Source organism: Wyeomyia smithii, chromosome 2 (genome assembly GCF_029784165.1).
Source record: "Wyeomyia smithii strain HCP4-BCI-WySm-NY-G18 chromosome 2, ASM2978416v1, whole genome shotgun sequence".
Classification (NCBI taxonomy): Eukaryota; Metazoa; Arthropoda; class Insecta; order Diptera; family Culicidae; genus Wyeomyia; species Wyeomyia smithii.
In genome coordinates this window covers 55,375,247-55,394,791 of record NC_073695.1, presented here as the reverse complement: position 1 = coordinate 55,394,791, position 19,545 = coordinate 55,375,247, and the positions used below count along the sequence as shown (strand labels likewise).

At 38.0% G+C, this 19,545-nt stretch overlaps 1 protein-coding gene across 2 annotated transcripts in view; it reads right to left on the bottom strand.

Moving 5' to 3' along the window:
* Positions 1-2,266: 2,266 nt before the first annotated feature.
* LOC129724307 (uncharacterized) overlaps positions 2,267-19,545 on the bottom strand; it is a 153,349-nt gene continuing 136,070 nt past the window's right edge. For both annotated transcript variants that reach the window (XM_055679064.1, XM_055679063.1), the window contains exons 4-7: positions 13,553-13,959; positions 3,740-4,723; positions 3,222-3,678; positions 2,267-3,158 (exon numbers count right to left, since the gene is read on the bottom strand). In XM_055679064.1, coding sequence (XP_055535039.1) covers positions 2,502-3,158; positions 3,222-3,678; positions 3,740-4,723; positions 13,553-13,959 — 2,505 coding nt within the window. In that variant the 3' untranslated portion in view covers positions 2,267-2,501. The remainder of the gene's footprint in view (positions 3,159-3,221; positions 3,679-3,739; positions 4,724-13,552; positions 13,960-19,545) is intronic.

The window sequence follows — 19,545 nt, the reverse complement described above, 5'->3', positions numbered from 1 at the left end:
TTTATCCGCCTCGAAGTTGGAGTTCAAATAAATTATTATGGTTGTATTTATTTGAACTCCAACTATTAGTTTATTGCAACATTTTGTTTTCTCTGAGCTATCTCATATTGACCTTTTTACGTACGAATGTGTTAGTGCCACTAGTTGGGGAAAATATTTATAAATAGCTGTTTTGTTTACAATGCTATGTTTTTAGCAGCTGGACAAAAATTTAGTTGAACACTCATTATATGTTTCAAACTTGTTTCTGAATAAATTTTCTCATTCGTGATCAGAATTCGGAAGAAGGCGCTAAATATAATCGACCAAAAATGGTGGAAAGTGATAAAAGTCGAAGCAACGAGATGCGATGATTTACAGGTTGGAAGAAACAAAAGCAACTTTACACGGGCTTACACGTTTACTAGTGTGCGTAGGTGAAAAGTCACTTATCTCTATAGGTCATTATTGAAAATGGGCCGGGGCTGGCCTTCACCTACCTACACCCGGCGAGAGCATAAAAAAGGTCATCACTTTAAATTCTGTCAGGAATGAGTGCCAGATTTTTGGCAGACTTTTTATTTTTGTTTTATTTAAAACATAGTGGCAACCCTGGTTGTGAGCAGAGTTTTAGACGATAACCTCGACATTAACAATCTAAAATTTAAAATTTAAAATTTAACTAGGTCAAATATTTTTCCAAGGCGCGAAGCGTAGTTAAGTATGGTAACTTTGGTTCAATTCTTTAGATATTATTGATTAAATTTTTTAAAAACTTTTTGATAATATGTATTACGGTGCGGCAAAGTGATCGATTTTCCAGAACCATGTTTTTTTTGGTTCTATTTGGGGCCCCAAACAACCCTAAACTTACCGGAAGTCGATTGGTTTTGTCTCCGCTTGGTGCATTGCATTTCAAATTTGTATGAAAATTTATATGGGAAAACCTACTTTTTGCATTTCTCTTTCTAGAGAGCTCAATAATACACTAATAATGCAGTACATTATGTTAAAGTATAGTATTTCAGATGCCTAACAACTTTGCAGAAGACACTGAAGAGCTGGAATGTCCCTTCAAAGAGCTTTAGCTGTTCAAAGTTGAGTATGTCGATTTAAATGCAGAAAATCTCGTTTTCTGCCAACATTACCAATGTACCAGCGTCAGTAGGATTCCCATCAAAAGTAACCTGTCGTAACGAGTTTATATACTCAGCTGGATCAAGCAAACAAATTTAGGTCAATATTCTAGGTGTAGGTAGAACCTACAACGTGTTTCAGAGGTTACTTCTGATGGAAAGCAGACTGACGGCGGTACACTGGCAGTGTTGGCAGAAAACATGATTTGCAACATAAATTTCGACATAATCAACTTTGAACAGCTCTAGTATTTTTTTGGGACACCTTAGCTCTTTAGTGTGTTTGGTCAAGTTGTTAGGCATCAAAAAAGCTACCATTTGAAATCATGAAACCTATGGCTTGAGCCATTTTGAGCTCTTTAGGATGTAAAATGCAAAAAAGTTAGTTTTTCCATACAAATCGCCATATAAATTTGAAATGTAATGCGCCAAGCAGAGACAAAATTAATCGACTTCTGATGAATTTAGGATTGTTTAGGGCCCCAAATTGAACAAAAAAAAAACTTGGTTCTGGCTCTCTGCTATCACGTTTCGTTTTTTTCATATAACGATTCCCCACCCTAATATGCATAGACTAGGGAAAAATGTAAACTGGAAAAATATGTTTTTTTCCCCAATAGTGATTACATATTTTAAACTAAATTTGCAAAAACAAGTTCTTTTGATTTTTTTTTAAATTCCCACTATAGAAAATAGATGTCGTTAAAAAGCTTTTAACACTTCTCGTAAAAGGAGGTAAAATTTATGAAAAATTATATAAATTTCAACTACAAACAACGATTTTTTATGTTATTTAAATTAGAAATGCTCTTAGAAGATATATTTCTAAGTGTGATAATTTTTGAGGTTTCAAGAAAACATTTCATTTACTTAATTTTTGTTGTTGGAAATTGAATTCTCTTTTCAACAGTTTCAAGATCTTTGTGGTTCGATACCAAAAACATATACAAGAAACTCAAAACAATCTTGATCGTCAAATTACCTGGCGAAACCCGAATATCCAAAACGATACGCTCGATAGATTCATACTTTGTTTCTTACACGTACTTCATTAGTTCTAGTTTTAGTCGTAAGTCCGATTGAAATTGAGAAGACACTTTCGGATTAGGTGTTCCAGAGATTGACAAACTCCTTTTTTATAATTATCACCTATATTTGTTCGTAAAAATACTATACACAGTAATTAGAATAAATACCTACATTCAAATTTAAGCTTTGTGCGTTTCTTCTCAACAAATCCGGAAGCTCAATAAATACGCGATTGGAAGATTGGTTTGCGGAAGCACCTTATTTATACAGATAATCGATTGAAATCGTTTCACCAGGCCCCACACGCGCCCTCAACAACGGGATCATTCGCTCCCCCATCAGCATTCGGCCTCGCGCTCATGTCCGACAGTTTCCGTCGCAATTTATCACTGACCAGACCCAGTCTACGTAGTTCGGCAGCTTGGTGTAGATACCGAACTTATTCTTTTTCCCACAACCATCGCCGAAACTGGTGATACCGAAGATCGTCCACGGACTGTTTACCTTTGTGGTGTCCCGGCAGAGCAACGGTCCACCGGAGTCACCGGCGCAGGTATCTACCCGACCCCGTTTGTGACCGGCACAGAACATGTTCTTCGTGATGGTGTAGTCGTGATACACTGCCCGGCACTTGTCGTTGGTGATTATCGGCACCTCCGCCTCGTGTAGGACGTCCGTCCCGGCATCGTCACTGTGGCGTTTCTTACCCCAACCGATAATGGTGCAGGTATGTCCAATCGGGAGCGACTGGTATCGTTCCGGTAAACAAGCGTACCCCACGAAGTTGGACCGTTCGACATCCCGTGGTAGCCGAAGAAGAGCTACATCGTTATCCACCGTTTTTTTGTCGTACCGCGGATGTTTAATGCTAGACTCAACACGAAACTCCATCTCGGTGCCGTCCGACTGTTGCAGATTGTGTTCCCCAAGGCGTACATAGAGGCGCTTTCGGACACAGTGAGCTGCCGTCAGAATCCAGCGAGGGGCAACCAATGTTCCACCGCAAAACGCTTCCTAAATAGAGAAGTTAAAGTGAATATCACGGATGATGGTTTGAATCGGACTCACGCAACTTACCTTGAATCTATTAAGAATGGCCACCTGCCAGGGCCACTGCCCCCGCCGTGACGCTTTTCCACCAATGATCCTCAGCATATTGTAGAGATACTTTTTCGGTTTGTTTCGAACCATCGGAAGTCCACAGGCCATTTCTTGGGGCATATATTCCGATTGCAAAACTCCCCTGCGACTGCCAAAAGATTGTTGGGCTATCGAGTTATCCTGAACATCGCTACGACTGCGAGCCGATTGATGATGCTGTGATAGTAGGTGATTCCGTGAAGGCTTAGTGGTTTTCGGTGTTGGGGTGGTGGTGGTGGTCGTTGTTGTTGTGATAGTTGTCGTTGAAGGTGGTCCCTTGTTGTTCTGGTACAGCTGATTGCCAATCCATTCTTCGCAGAAGCTACCCTCGGTGTAGCAGTAAGCCACTTCTCGGATGATGTCGTTGCCGCAAATCGCTGGTACCTTACATCGTCTGTAATTTAAAACTGCGTTGATCATTCCATTACATCAGTAAAACCAAATCGAATACTTACTTGAATCGTCGGGTTGTACACTTAGCGGTGCACTTAGACCATCGACTCCACTTGGAATAGGGATTGTCTACCTTTCGGGGCATTTCAAAGACAGCCTTTTCCCGAGCTTTTTTCTGGGTAGTCACTCCTAATTTCAATAAATTTCGTCCAGGGTACTTTTTACCATCAACATCCCTGTCGAGCAGTGTGTTATTAGCGGCTAAATCCTCTTCTGATGAGTCATCTAACTCATCATCGAAATCGTCTAAATCATTGCTTACTTCACGTTTTGCATGATGGATGGTATTACCCTCCTTCAGTGGATTCTCAGTTGGGAATGATTCCATCAATCGATCGAAATTAGCCGTCGAGGATTCATTGCTAGTGGAAGTGCTATTGTCACTGTTAGCTACCAATCCTTCACTAATGGGGTAGAACCCATTCGAATCGTACAGATTGTTCCTACGATTACCGAAACCCGTTCCATCTCGGTACAAACCGTCGTAGTAATCTTCGAAGTAATCCATCAACCTGGTGGGTTTTCGTTTGGCCACGGCCGTATATGGCTTTCGGTGGAAGTTCTGCACCGTATTGGGTGTATATTGATCATAGTGCGGACTTGGGCTGAAAATTTTCTTATCATCGAAGTCATCCAGAACTACCTTCAGTGGTTTTCGCTGGTTTTGCACTCTCTGCTCGGACAGATTCTCGAGCTTTTCCGGCTCTGGCTCGTACTGTGGACGATGGTTTTTCGGGAGGTTTTCCTCTCGGCGCTGGTAAATGATGCGGGTGCGTTTCCGTTTGTGTTTCGGTTTCTTCTTTATGATCACGTACTCGGTGTCATCGTCGTCCTCGTCCCAATAATCATCATCAAAATCGTCATCGGCCACAATTATTCCCTTTTTCTTCTTGGGCCAGAGGGAATCTACACCCACCACCGAGTATTTGTGCAGTGGGATATGCTGGTAGCTGGTGTAGGAAGCGGGGATCCTCAGCGGTGCGCACCTGTGAAAGTTGGTTGAGTTAGTTTTCAATAGTTTACAGTAGTTGTATTAGTTTTTTTCAGTTTTGAGATAAATACTTTTTGAAAAAATTAATTTTCCATGCTTCGGATTAAACAAAACATTGGTATCAATCATGGTATGATTTCAAAGATCGCCAAACATTCTCTGCATATGCAAAATATTAAACCGTCAAGACAAAAACCACATACGGATAGAACACAGTTGCGTGGTACATCTCTATTGAACCGTTGAACGGTTAAAAGATCGTTGGAATATTTTATCAATTTTTGTTATTTAGTATTCAAATTTCGTTTAATTGATTTTCAGTTTTATTTTGTCTATTGGTAATTTAATGCGCTTAGGCAGTTATTTGTCCTACAACCTTTTTCTTGGTCAGGAACATCATTTCTTATGTTTATTCTTTATTTTGCTGAATTTTTGCAAAGATGTTCTTATGGGTTAAGGACATCCATTTGTGCTTTTGTTTTTTGACGTTGGCTAACGTCTATATCGAAGTTAGGCGCCTGAAATTGAAAATCTAGTAATTCAACCAGGGAAAACCAGAGAAAAGTGGTCAGGTTTTGAGCGCTTATTTTTCAGTCATTTATAATCAGGTTTTCGAGGTTTTGGCGTCAATCGATCAGAAATTCTTTTACGGTTAAATTTATGTAACAAAAACAAACTATTGTTTGAAAGACACTATTGAAAAATTGGTAATTAATATCGATTGTCTAATACCGCGCAGCCAAGCACTGCCTCTCTTCCCAAGCACAGTCGACACTATCGGATACAATCGATCTGACTTTGTTGTTATTGTTGTTGTCACTTTCTTATTTACGTTCCTTGTCGTTCCATTTTTTACTTAGCCCCACCTTCTTTCTAACTAACTAACGAAGTCTTGGTATAAAAGGTACCGTTCGAACATTTCACCCCATCAGTTTCATTACTAAACCGTACCGGTTACATACGAACGCTAGGTGTTAGCAGCTGAAAGGAGGAAAGACAATATAGTACCGGTCATCTCGTGCCGGTTTCACCCGTAATGCTGGTGGCTGTTAGTAGTATATGGCTACTGCAAAATGTCTGGAATTCTGGACGGACTAACCAGTAAACAAGAATAATCGGCAACTGGCACCTTTTGGTGCCTCGAAGTTTTGTAAAAGAAGCGTTGCAATTCCCTCTACTATTTGTTTTAATGGAATATAAGAATACGGTAGTCAACGTCATGCGGTCGTGTCTTGAATACCACCTTCTTGTTGTTTAAATCCCGACAAGGTTTTGAAAAGGGTTTGCGTAAAAATGGTATTAATTATGCCCATGTTTTTAAAACCTAACTTGTTTTTTTTATACTTAAATGATAGAATAAACTGTAGTGTGTATTTTGACGTAGATGGCAAGCTGTAGAAAGTGTAACGAAAATGTGTCCTTTTAAAATATATTATCTTACTACCACTTAACGGTTTTTAAACGATCAGTCTATCGATCGAAAGGAGAAAATTGTCCCAAACTTGTGTTCTAAAAGTTGTTACATCTTTTCAAAAGTAAATTATTGCAAAGTTGAATTGAATTTATTTTTGGCTTAGTTTGGCAGCATTCAACCAATCACCAGCTCGCTTCTATAGCTTAGAACAGGACAGAATAGTAAAGAATCGCACGCAAACCCCACAAACAATTTTGTTGGATAACGGCTGGATAATAGCTTATTAGGCTGTAGATCAACAAAATTGTTTGTTGAGATATGCCGTTTTGAATGCATTTGTTACTTTCTCTAAACAGTGTGAATTATTACCGAAGTTTCCGGGGATACGGAAGCAATCATTTATGTTCCCTATTTACAAAATAAGGGACGAGTGTGATATTAACAACTACCGAGGGTTTACACATCATTAGATGTTCTATTTGCTGCACTCAGATTATACATTTCACCTTCACAGCATGGTTTCGTGAAAAACGGTCAGTTGACATTAACCTTCGAATTTTCTTCGCTTTGTATCATCAATGCAACGGAAATGGAACCGACACAATCTATAAAGGTCTAAAGTGTTTACCATAAATTATTGCTAGCTAAAGTTGTGCGTTTGTGTACCTCATTCGCTGAATGGCTCCTGTTTAGTTAACATAAATTTTGGGTCTACTCTCTTCTACAGCTTCACAAACAGCTCTGGAGTGCCCCAGGGAAGCAACCTGGGATTTTTACTGTACTAGATCTTCTTCAACGATGGTTATCTATTCCTACCTGCTGACTGTAAACTTGCGTATGCTAATGATCTTAAATCGTCGTCATCGTCGAATCAGTAGAAGACTGCATTGAACTCCAACGACTAATTAAAATATGCAATACATGGTGTGTGTGGAAACGACTAGACATTAGCGTACAGAAATGCTGAAATGCTGTTTCATATCCTTCTCAAGAAAGAAATCTGCCATTGTGGTTGAAATAAGGTTTAATGTTCGGTCGCCGCCGAACAGTCGAAGAGACCTTGAAATTTTATAAGACTCGCAACTTTCAAATATTATTGCTGAAGCAAACAGTAACTTAGGATTCATCATTAGAACTGCCAAAGGTTTCCTTGTTCTCTACTGCTTGCGATCGCTGTTTAACGTCATTGTTCGCTGCGTATTGGGGACCACTTCAGTCATTTGGAGCCCAACCTTCAAGAGCAAATCAATTTGAATGTATTGATAATATCCTTAAGATATGGAGGCTTTCTACGGTTCAACGTTAGACGAACTGATTATGGAAAAAAACGAACTTGTCTTTGCGATTTGCAAATAATTTAACCCATTATGGATTGGACCTTGATTCTTATTTTTCTCCTACGTGATTTTCATGACGCGAGATTGTGTTGTTCTAATCGAGAAAATGATTGAAAATTTTCTATTTGGTAAGCTGAAGCGTGAAAATGAACATGCTTGCAGAATATTAATAAAAGTTACAAAAACAATGTCATCTGTTAGCTTTCAGAATATATTATTGTCAATAGTTTCCATTATTGTGTTCAAGTTGTTGGAAAATTGTTATTTGAAACACATTTGTGCGAAACGTCCTCCTCTGTCCTTGATGCCACAACTCTCCTCCCGAATGATCTTACAACACACTGTTGATGTCACAAAACGTTTCTCAAGTCCATTGCTGGAGACACGAGCGACTTCCATGGGTATTTCGTTCCATACACGAGGGATTAAGGTGCCTCAAGCTCAAAACAGTTTAAGAGCTTGTTTATAAGACACGACCGCAAGGTTAAGTTTTGGGAGCGAAGCGGTAAATTTCAGTAATAATTCTCTTTGAATTTTTTTTGTTTAATTGGTAATCTTAAAGAGAAACGTTGTTTTTGGATTACAATTTACCGATGACACGGGGTGATCCTAACTCTCTTGTTATTCACCGCACCGCAATGAACCGCACTCACTGCAAGCAAGTCAACAAGATATAATGATCATACTCACCCACTACCGGCACACTCACAACTATTAGCAATGGCAAAATGACTGAAAGTAAACGCGACACAACATATCCGGATAAAATTACTAACGTTCGGACATGTTTAGTATGCAGTGCTGCAGTCCACTGGTTGGTCCGTCTAGAACGTAGCGATCGAATGAGTCGCCTACTCAGGTTTGCTGAGCAAAAATCAGCTGCCACATTGCCGGCTTCGGGTCGAGAAAGTTTCCGGTAAGAAGTTAGTTTTCGGTTCGTGTTGCAGTAATTGGTTATACAATGAAGACTAAATTTCTGCCTGTTAGCTTTTATACTTGACTATTGAGAGTTTAACTTTCGGTAGGCGTGTCTTTGTGGACTGGGACAAGTAAAACAACAACAAAAACAACAACAAATCAGTTATTAAGTTGAATACTTTAGCGTTGGCTGTGATGACCTTGTTTCAGTTCTGAGTAGTCGAAACATGTGTGTAACAAGGCTCTACATTGTTCAATAGTACAATAGTTGACATAATAAAATCACAATGTTCGGATTTTGGTGGACGCATAGCTAATTTTCCAATTCATTGCTGTAAGAATGGAAGAAATCAGTTGGAAACTGACGGAGTTTTAAGGATGTGGAAATAGACGATTTTTGTGACGTTCTCGTTTTTTTATTCAATTTGTTCCCTATATATGTTGCCATTACCTCCCAGATGGTCTAGAGGTGCGATACTGGTCTAACCAACCAGTCATCGCAGGTTCGAGTTTCGGCTCGGGAGAGACTGTTAGTGTCAGTAGGATCGCAGCGAGCTCCTGTATACTAAACAGTTGGCTGCGGAGTCTGTGTATAACAAACAGAAGGTCAAGTTCCAAATTGGAATGTAGCACCAAGGCTTTGCTTTTTGCTTTACTATATGTGGGTGTAAGACGTGATTTTACGTCAAAAGTTGTCCTAAAAGGATTATAGCTTTTTAACCATTCCTATGAATTATGATGCCTTCAGTAGGGGCAGAAGTGTGTCAAAGTAATTTCTCGCCTTCTGAAAAAGATATCTTCAATAGGGGCACCGAAATTCGCAGTAATAGATGAAAACCTCTTAACTTTCATTTTTCCCAGGTTGAGCTCTAGGACAAAACTTTCGTTTACCGGAGGCTCTGGTAGCACGGCTTTCGCGGGCACGTGTGAATTGTCTACTTAGTAAAAGTTTACATTTCAAGTGTTTTTTCATCAGTTTTTTTTTGCTGCCGTTTTCTTGGTTGCTGCAGGCTGCAGAGGCGCTCGAATATGCAACGATTTCAATGGATTAAGTAAGATAAGTACAAATTATATAAGATAAGATAAGTATAAGAAGTGATCAAAATATGGCCACGTGGTTTAGGAACGGCCCCTAATGTTGATGTTGCTTTTACGTGCGTTATGCCAGCGCTTCCATGTTTTCTGTTAAAATTTTATTAATGAATCTAGTTCTGAACCATCTCGTAAAATGGTCTATATTCGTGTAAGGTTGTTTTCGTTTCCCTCGACCTGTGAATCGTCGCATCTCAATGCTCCGAATTTTCCACTTTTTGCCTAGTTTGAAGTTTGTGGTTGTGGTACGTGTGGATGATCTATTTGGAGGACTTTATGCGGTGAATGGTTGTAGGAAAGAGCGACACGTTTGTGCAAGCGCTGCAATGTTGTTGTAATAACTTATTTCTATTCATGTTTACAGCCACACAAAGGAGCACAACAACTATTGATATGACATTAATAAGTTTCATAAAAGTTCATCACTTTTTTTTGGGAACACAATAAAACGGACACTTTTGGTTTTCGAATCCGTATTTTTATTATTTTTTTTAGCACAACATAACGGACACTTTTCAGATGTTTCACGAAGCTATTATTTTTTTTGCGTTTTCTGCGTTAAAAATTTTAAGATTTTAGCGATGGAAGGCAGTCCGAGATCTTCTTTACATGCTCTTACATTCTTATTGTATTTTATAATCCATTTTTATTAATCCCACATTATGTGTACGTGATCATATTTATGTTGTTACATCAATCCAATTACCAAAGTGAATTTTGATCAAAAACCCACTCACTCTTCTGTGGTCTTTGTAGGGATGCAGAGGTATACTCGGTATCTATCGAAGCAAAAACTACACTCTGGAAAAATTAGCGTTTAAAATTTCCTTTCATCAGAAGGACTGAATTCAGGGCTAAATTAAAAACTCCTGATCGTTGCCTCCTAGATGAATGATGTCTTATCGAATGTTGATCCTGAAACTATTGGCCATCTTTTGATAATGGCTATGTAGTTTAAAACTTCACCCCTAGGGCGGCGCTGTCGCTAATTTTTTTTTTTTTATTCTCGCTTATTTTCCGTCGCTAATTTCTCTAGGAAGCAAAACCGAAGGATAATGTCTGAAGGTAGTTGGTAGAGAATAGTATTTTAAGAAACTCTTTCTTGGATATGAAGTTAAGGAAATGAAGATAATTCAGTATTTAATCTTAAAAAACATGATATGCGGCTATCTATAGCATGTCGAAATAGAAAACCGCCACAATCTCGAATTTCACGAGCCAGATATATCAAACAAAGCTTAGGAATGCGTAACGGATATTAAGGTTTGGGTAGTTTGAATTTTAATTTCATGAGTGGCGCTCTAAGCTAACAATGCTTGCTAAAAAAATGGCCGCTTGCGCGTCGCACACTCGTTTCTGTTTTTGATATTGTAAATGTTAAGGCGAAAATTGTCCAGAAAATTTTTATGTTCCTGGTGCTGTGGACACGAGGGAACATTCTAGTCTTTGAATGAGCGCGGGTATCGGCTCTATATACGGTAAGAGTGCCATGGTATGATAAAATACCTATTTTGTGAAGGGCTTATTTCCATAAAACAATTCTAAATAGGATACCTGAAGATGCTAGGATGCTAGAATAAGGTCATATAATCGATTCGACATCATTGTAACATGCATTACTACTTCTGCATTCTGTAATAAATCACCTAGGATAACAACGTGAAAATAGAGAAGTTGTAAGTAAACAAGAAGGCTACTTTTTCAACTAAGATAGTTGTATGACAACATTGATAATCTGAACATTCTGATGCATTTTTACATAGTTTAAACTTTGCAGAAATGATGCTCGATGAGTTAAGTTGAAAAATTGACTTTTTCCGATTATTTGCAGTTCCAGACCACTGTGCGGAGTAGCAACCTTGATATGTGCAGTCAGAACTAAGCTAAGCTAAGCTAAGACAAAACTTTCGTTTACTAGTGTAATCCAAGAGATTTTGATCTGGTGAACCGGGAGATCATTTATCTTTGGCTAATAAGTCGGGTAAATTTAAATTAATTTCTACGGTGTACCGCGAAGAATCTTGAATCAACTGATACTTCGTAAACTTTACGTTTCTTGAAAGTAGATGGCAGGACCATACAAGGATATTGAAAAAAATGCTTCATCTTTCACCACCTTGCCGTCATCATCGAATTATCAGCATACAAGTTAAGCAGGTATTACACGAAGCAAATATTTGCTATTTTTGGTACGGATTTTATTTTGTGCAAATAAAAATCGTACCAAAAATAGCAAATATTCGCTTCGTCTAATACCTGCCTTAGTTCGACTTTCGTTTGGGCGCAGTGACAATCGTGTCTGCTGGATACTGCAAAAGTCAGGAATTTTGCTATGGTCATCTTTGTTTAGTCCGAACTTTATCCTACGAGGAAGTATCACGGTACTTTTCAATGATCCGATAGACATAATCGCGTTTCAATCCCAGATTATTCAACCACAGACTGATATAATAACTTTTTTACCATTCCTGTGAATTTTGGTGCACCTATAACGGAAAACTTTTTCAGAGACTTAAATGAGTTATCTCGTAAATATTATGCGACGAACCCGGCGAGTAATTAATCAGAAGTAACCAGATTAAAACAATATTGGGTTCGAACAAAGTCACTACTGACAAACTACATAAGCCAAAGGGTTATAAAATTGTATGCCCACATTGTGATAAATTTGCTTTTGGCCAAACAAAAAAAATAGAATCTCGTTTTAAGGAACATACTGCAGGACAGGCTTAAAAGTCTCGGAAAGGGCATAATTCACCGTTTCAGATCCAAAATAACCGAAGGTTCACGCTATGACTACCAACAATATATTGTTAAATGCATACCATTCCCTTAAAAATCAAATGTCGTAGAAGGCTTGAAAATTTTCAAACGAATAGATGGGTTTTGTTAATAGAGATCTAGATAATCATTACTCATGGTTTTTTGAATTTCTATCTAAATTTTTCCGACAAGGCATGGATACCTAGGCCGCAAGTTCGCCTACCCAAATCAATTTGTGTACGTTCATAGAGAAAACAAATGATTCAATTCGTATATATTTTATATTTAGATATAAATATGGAGAGGCCTCGCAATGTTCTAATATTTATTCTATTTTCGTACAAGTTTTTTCAAGTTTTGTCTGATTAATAGTTACTTGGTTCAATGCAAGCGTTCAAACCCAGTGATATTCGTACCAAACCCCATTACCATAACTTTATAGCTTGTTTAATGCACTTTCCCTCATCAAATGACATGCTTAGTATTTTGCAAACAAAACCTTAGTTTTGACATTTTTGTTTCTAACAAAAAGTTATTCTGTATTGCTTCAAATTATAATTATTTTAACACTTTGTTAGCATGTTATTTTGGTTGGCATAAGTGATTGATTGAATGTATTCAGAAGAGATCAAATCTTTTGATAAATTTCATGATGTCACAAAAATTCTACAAGGTGACGTAGGATATGTAGTAAAGTAGATATGAAGTATGAAAAATTGAAATTAATAAAAAATATTTAAAATAATAATAATAATTAAAATATTGGAAACCGATGGAAACAACTGATGAAAGTCACGGAATACAATAATTTTCTAATTCATTAAATTTATACGATGAATCCCGAAACTCTAGAGCAATTTGTTTCATCGAAAATAAATTCAATCAATGGTTTAACAATATACTCAAACTTTTTCAATAGTTTTGAAATGTCAACTCAGATTTTTATGTTTTAATGACTGCTCTTGCAGATTCTAAAACATGTACTTTAAGAAAACCTTAAATTGTTGAACACTAATTCAACAGAACTTAACCTGTATTGTGCCGTGTCGAATTAATGTTATGTGAACAAAAAAAAGAACTTAAACCAATTATTGTTTAAAAGCTTCCCCAATATAAACCGTATCCACAAACTTTAAAAAATGGCACATAGGTATTAAAAACTAAATTCTCGAAAAAAATTTGTTGTCAGTTTTTGTAAACTGTGAAAAAGTGGTTTTTATACTTTTCTACGAAAGTGATGAAACAAAACTGTGCTTAAACCACAGTTTACAAACGGAGCGTTCCCATGCGTTATACTTACAATTTGGGATGACAAGGCCGTTCCTCGGTGTGGACGTGCAGCCCACACTTGGAGTGCACTAGGCAGTACCGTTCCCGGCGTTGTTTGCAAAACGGATCACAGTGGGACCAGGCCGTGTACTCGCTGTATAGTTTGGGATATTTTGGATGACGCCTTCTGCTCGGATAGTGATACCGCACGGGATATTTGTGGATGACCTTGCGTGCTTTGTGATATCGGCGATCTATTCGATCCATGGCAGCGACGGTCGACGAGTTGATAGGACTGGGGGGAACGAGAAACTGGGCTGGAGGAGGTGCTGGTCGGACACCTACCGGTATTTGGTGACCTGAAGGCAGCGGAGGTACCGCCAGTAAGTTACTTAGTGTTTGAACCCCCGTAGTCGTCGTAACCGGAATGTGGAAGGCCTGTTGGGGAGATAACGAAAGCTTTGATCAGTTTTCAAATTAGCCAAACCTAACTTACGTTATTTGAGGTGGAAAAAATTTGTTATGCTCGACCAGTAGAAATATTTCATGCAGAAAGCCGTTCGTTGCATTACACCATATTTCATTGAGAAATACCCAACAGCAAACGATTGGGAACATGATTTCCACTTAATTGAAATGCCACAAACTTATCACCCCAGGTAGCATTCTTCAGTTCCCAGTGTATATATCAGAGCACTCCAACGGACGGCAAGGAACGGTTAACCTAATGCAGTCGCTTGAGAAGCGTTATTCAAATATCTCAACGCGGCAAATGGCATGTCTCACGACTTGGTTACGAACCTGTAGCCTGGAAACCACCAGTTTACCGTTCAGCTTCAAGATCCTCCGTCGATGTGTGCAGATTCGACGCGGTTCGGTTTGACCTTAGCGACCTATTTGGCGGTAAACACGCTGGTCCTCCGTCATTAGAATTCCGCTCGTGAAGAACCCATTAAGATATACAAACTTGCTACAGTCGCTGGGATAAAGCAGCTTGGACTTGAATTGGAGTAATTAGTCAAGGTTCCGCTGGTGGTTCGGTTTGTATCAGTGTAATTCCAAAAGTGATGGAATGCTTTTCTACCGTAAAAAAAAACAGTCCGATGTTCTGCATAAGAGGTTGCACCTCATGAATATGGAACTACCGCCTATGTTGAATGCGAGCCGGCTAGGAAAGCGACCAAAATGACAATGATTAGTGACTGAATTAATCAAACTTTTCTGAACAAACGATGGTGCTTCCCTATTTGGCAGTTTCATAGTCGTTTCACGAACTGTCGGCGCAGATTTGTGGAAATTGAGTTCGCCTTCCTTCCTGCTAAGATCGACGCGTGATGAGGCAGCCTTCAAAGGGCCCAACAGGCGTTTGTCGTTCGTTCGTTCGTTCGTGATACCATGATAGATTGCGAAAAGTGGACCACGCTAGCTGGGGGTTGCACCCACGAAAACGGTGTCCGACGATGCGAAATGAGCAGAAAAAAACAAGTCAACCAGTCAAGAGATATGCCTGGGGAATGTAATGGGCTGTTGAGATAGTGATCTTCTACACGTGCGAGATGCAAACGCAAAGTAATTTATATATCGGCTGGGACTGTTTGTTAAACGATCGGAAAAACAAGTCTCACGCTGGGTGAATATTTTTACCCGGTTGCTTTCTATCAGCGTTTGGTGTGCCATTCGGAATGAGTTTTTCACTGATGATCTGAGAAGCGACTGCACCTAGAGACGTTCGCAACCTTTTCTCCAGTTCCAACTGATACGATGGTAGTTTTGAGCAGAGTTCCGGACAGCGGTTGTGTCAGTGAATTTGCAATATGTGACATGTTTTATATGCAACTCTCCATTGCGCATTCGTAACTATCGATGAAAGTAGTTCTTTCATACTTCAATTTTTAAGAAACCATATTTTCAAGTATTTTCAGTTTCAGCTAACATTTTTAAGCTACTGATATAAAAATCTTGGAGCTATCATTTTGGTTTATTCACTCTAAAAAAGTAACAATAGTCGAAGTCAGAGTTCCCTGGAAAAATCAAGATTATTTCCAGGGTTAAGAACGAATCAGTAAAAACGTCATCCACAAAGTTCATTGCAAATAATATGAATTCTTTTAAATATTGAACAGAACGAATTTAGAGAAACTTTTCAAAAAGTCCTATCTGCGTTTTCTTGCTCGACTTTTTATTTTGGTAATGATTCCTTTATTGAATTGTATAAAGAATCGCTCGTGAAACATGTGTAACAAACAATTGTGGGGGCTAAAAAAGATCGATATAAGCAGATAGGACAAACAATGAATCTCGAACAAAAAACATAGAACTATGTTGCCTCGTTTCAAGCTAGAAAACGGCAGAAGGACATAGTCGTAGCCCTTATTGTTCGGGGAAAAAGTGGTTCAATTCTGTCTAGTCTTATGCAAACAGCTCTTAACATCACTCCCCTTCTCATGGTAAAGGCCCATGCGAAGCAATTGGTGGCATATTAAAACGAATGGCAGGAAATGCAAGTTTAGCTAAAGAACATGAACATCCCATTACAAGCGCAAAAGAATTGTATGATTGGTCTAATCAGAAAAGTAATAAAAATTTCATCAAAAATGTCATTTAGTTGGGTATCATATGAAGAATATGAACAAGGAGTAACAGAATGGCGCAATATTTTCAAAAAATCTATAATAATAGCTGCCACACAAAAGTATTACTCTTTTGTTCCGATTTCAGAAAATAAGATACAAACGAAGCTGTTTTCAAAAGATGACGAATCATTTACTTATGATGTATATAAAATATAAGGTGAAACTAGTTCTGCAAAGTATCTATGTCATAAAGAAATATGTTCCTAAGATAATAAAACTCGAAAATAAATATTTGATTTTTATATATATTTATATCACCTAGAATATTTAACTCTTTTCTTGAGAACCGTTCGCCCAACCGTTTTGTTGTCAAAGAATGAATTGTATATTTTTGATCAAGCATTCCAATGAACGTATGGTTTTTGCTGGAGAACCATGGACAAATTAAGAAAAACGTGTATTTTCCAAAATAGTTATAATTTTCCGAGCTTAAATTAGAAATAACTCGAAAACCAATGCCTTTAGAATGTTTACTACCAAGAAATTTTTGATTCAAAATGACTCTTTGCATCTTTTAAAATCATCAGAATACAAATATTTCGAAAAATGTTTGAATTAGAATTTTCATAAAAAAATTAATCTACCATAAAAAAATTATTTTTCATTTCTACATCCTGGACTTTTTTTTTAGAGTTACGTATCAACGTCAAGTTTCTTAAAAAAAAATAAAAAAAATTCAACTCTTTCTTTTTAAATTGAAATTTAATGTTTATTTTTAAATTTTTTTGGTCAAAAAAAATTTTTTGTACAGTGTATATTTTTTTTAAGGTGCATTTTTAATTCCCTACAACTCATTCTCAGACAGTTTTTCTATACAACCAACGGTTTCTGGGCTACAATGCTTCGAATAAAACCTATGCCAAAAGACATACGCCCTTTTAGAATGTAACTCATTGGTGTAAAAAATCTCTCCACCTGTGAAAAATGCTCAGTTTGCTAAGCCAAATACGTGTGCAAAGTTTCATTCAAATCAAAAATGGTCGATTAAATTTTCGCGTATTTCCAGGCGATTTGAAATGATTTTTCTCAACTGCATTTTGAAAACTCTCTTTGAAGATATTAAAACTGTATTAAAAATGAACACAAAAATGAAGATGAAAGTAGAAGTGAATGAAAAGAAGAATGCGATAAAGAGACGCATTGTAATATAGCCACTTTGAAAAAAAAAACAAGTCATAAGTAATTTTCAACACAAAGCATATTTTTTAATTGATTTTTTTTACTTTCTCAATAGCTGAATAATATTTTTATGTTTTTTATGACATGTAAAAGTCTTTCAAGCATCATGCATTTTGTTTTTCCAAAATATTGAAACCGACGTGAAGTTTTCCTTATATAATATATATAAAAAACATGAAAATTTCCCTGGCGTCAAAAATACGCATTTTCATGCAAAAATAACTTCAAATTCGGACTCAGCGTCCCAAAATTATATGAAAACCATGTATTTTATATAATTTTAAGACATTTTTTTGCTTGGCCAGCATTTGAATGGAGTCGCCCCACTGTGCAGTATGTTCACGGCCTAACATGTACCACATATTCGACGCTGTTGTTTCTTGACTGGAGATGAAAAGGGAGCATTTTTTGACAGAAACAATTTTGCATGGAGTTGAAACGTCCACTTTTAGATAGTCGTACTCCCGTAACATGTGCTAAATATGTGACAGTATGTGTTGTTCCTCGACTGGGTTGCTTATTGAATTTAAAGTAACATATTTGTTTCCTAAAGGGCCATTTCACGTTATTGCTGTTTAACCCTATTCCCGCGGACATAAATCAGTTTTTATATCGAAAAATGACATTCAAACTTTTATTACTTAGCAACTGCATGCATAATTGGAACAAACTATATTGCATGTTGAAGATCAATCTGTTCTCTAACTGCTCAGAATATTTTCATTGTTAGAAATTTCAAGTATAGTTGTGAAACTGTTATCAAAGTTTATATGTCAGGTGATGCCATATGGCATCACCCGCGGGAAATGGGTTAAGTAATGCGGAACAATTTTGCGTGCAGTAGTCTCAACCGTGAGCGTTGGTGAGACTCCTTGAACAATGCCTTAGGGTCGGTACGCTTAACCTTAATTTTAGCGGGTTACCTGGGAAATGCTTGAAATGCCGATGTAAAAACGTATTTCCTTTTCCTTCAGCTTTTGTTCATTTGTCGCTTTAAGACTGCTACTCTCGATGTTCTCCAGCTTTGCTATCACCAATCTCCATCTGTTTGTGACCTTTGACGAGGAGTCAGCACGGGTTATTCCGGAGTAATCACTGCGGGTTTTCCAAATCCAAACTTCAGGGTCCTGTTGTCCACCAATTTACTTTTGTTCATTGCTACTGCTCACAGTTTTATTTCGCTCGCCAAGTAAATAAGTGTCTCTCTCCTGCCAGATCCTATTCAATCATTTCACGCGGCTCCATTTCCCCCGTCTCCTGGTGGCAGGATACACCAACCTGATGGGTGGTTGGCTGCGTTCGTACGGTGAACCGCTGAATCACTGGGTGGCATGGGCGTCGGGAGGGTAACACCAACACAAAGAAGCACGAAACGAACTACATCTACACTAACAAACTCATAAACCTTTCAGGCTGAGGCCACCAACGCTTACAGGTTACTTGCTAAACCGTTTACATCTTCCGTGTACTTTACCAGTCGGTTGAGGATAATCTTCTCAATCAGCTTTATACCGGCGAAGGGTCCCCTGGCGATTTCCCAGCCTTCGGCAGTAGAACCAATCTATATGGTGCCCCCGTCTTGCACGGGGCTCGCATTGCGGAGGTCCTTTATCGTGTCAGTCAACCAATAAATCGGTGGCTTTCCATTCCTTGGTTGGCGAGTCCTAGGCAGGCATCCCAACAGTACATCCTTTTTTTACTGTCTTCTCAGTGCACTTTTTCTGTTGCCGTTTATTCGTGATACCTATCCGCACTAGCAGTCAGGTACCGTAAACTGGGGTGACTTTGATCACCGGGGTTGATCACTGTACCTCTTTTTTGAAAATGTGGTAAAAAAGCGCTCGTAGTGCTTGGGATTTGTCGTAATCTTCACTGATTGTGTGGATATATGTCTGCATTGCTATTATTCATGCATTTCCTGCTATTTAAAGAGTGTTTTTCATGCTAAAATATTATTCGAAAATAAAGTGTATTTTTGGCGATTTTTGTTGCATACAAACAATCGGTTCAAGCAGATTCAAAACAACAAGTTGCAATACGTAAAGTGTTTTTATTTTGTTCCCAGATTAGTTCCTTAAGATGAACAAATATTATAACAATACATTTTATTGTTATTTTTGCAAGTTTTTCCTCGAAGGCAATGTTGAGTCTTAATAATCTTCACAGTGTATTACATATTTCTTCTTAACAAAAACCCAAGACGTGAAGTAAC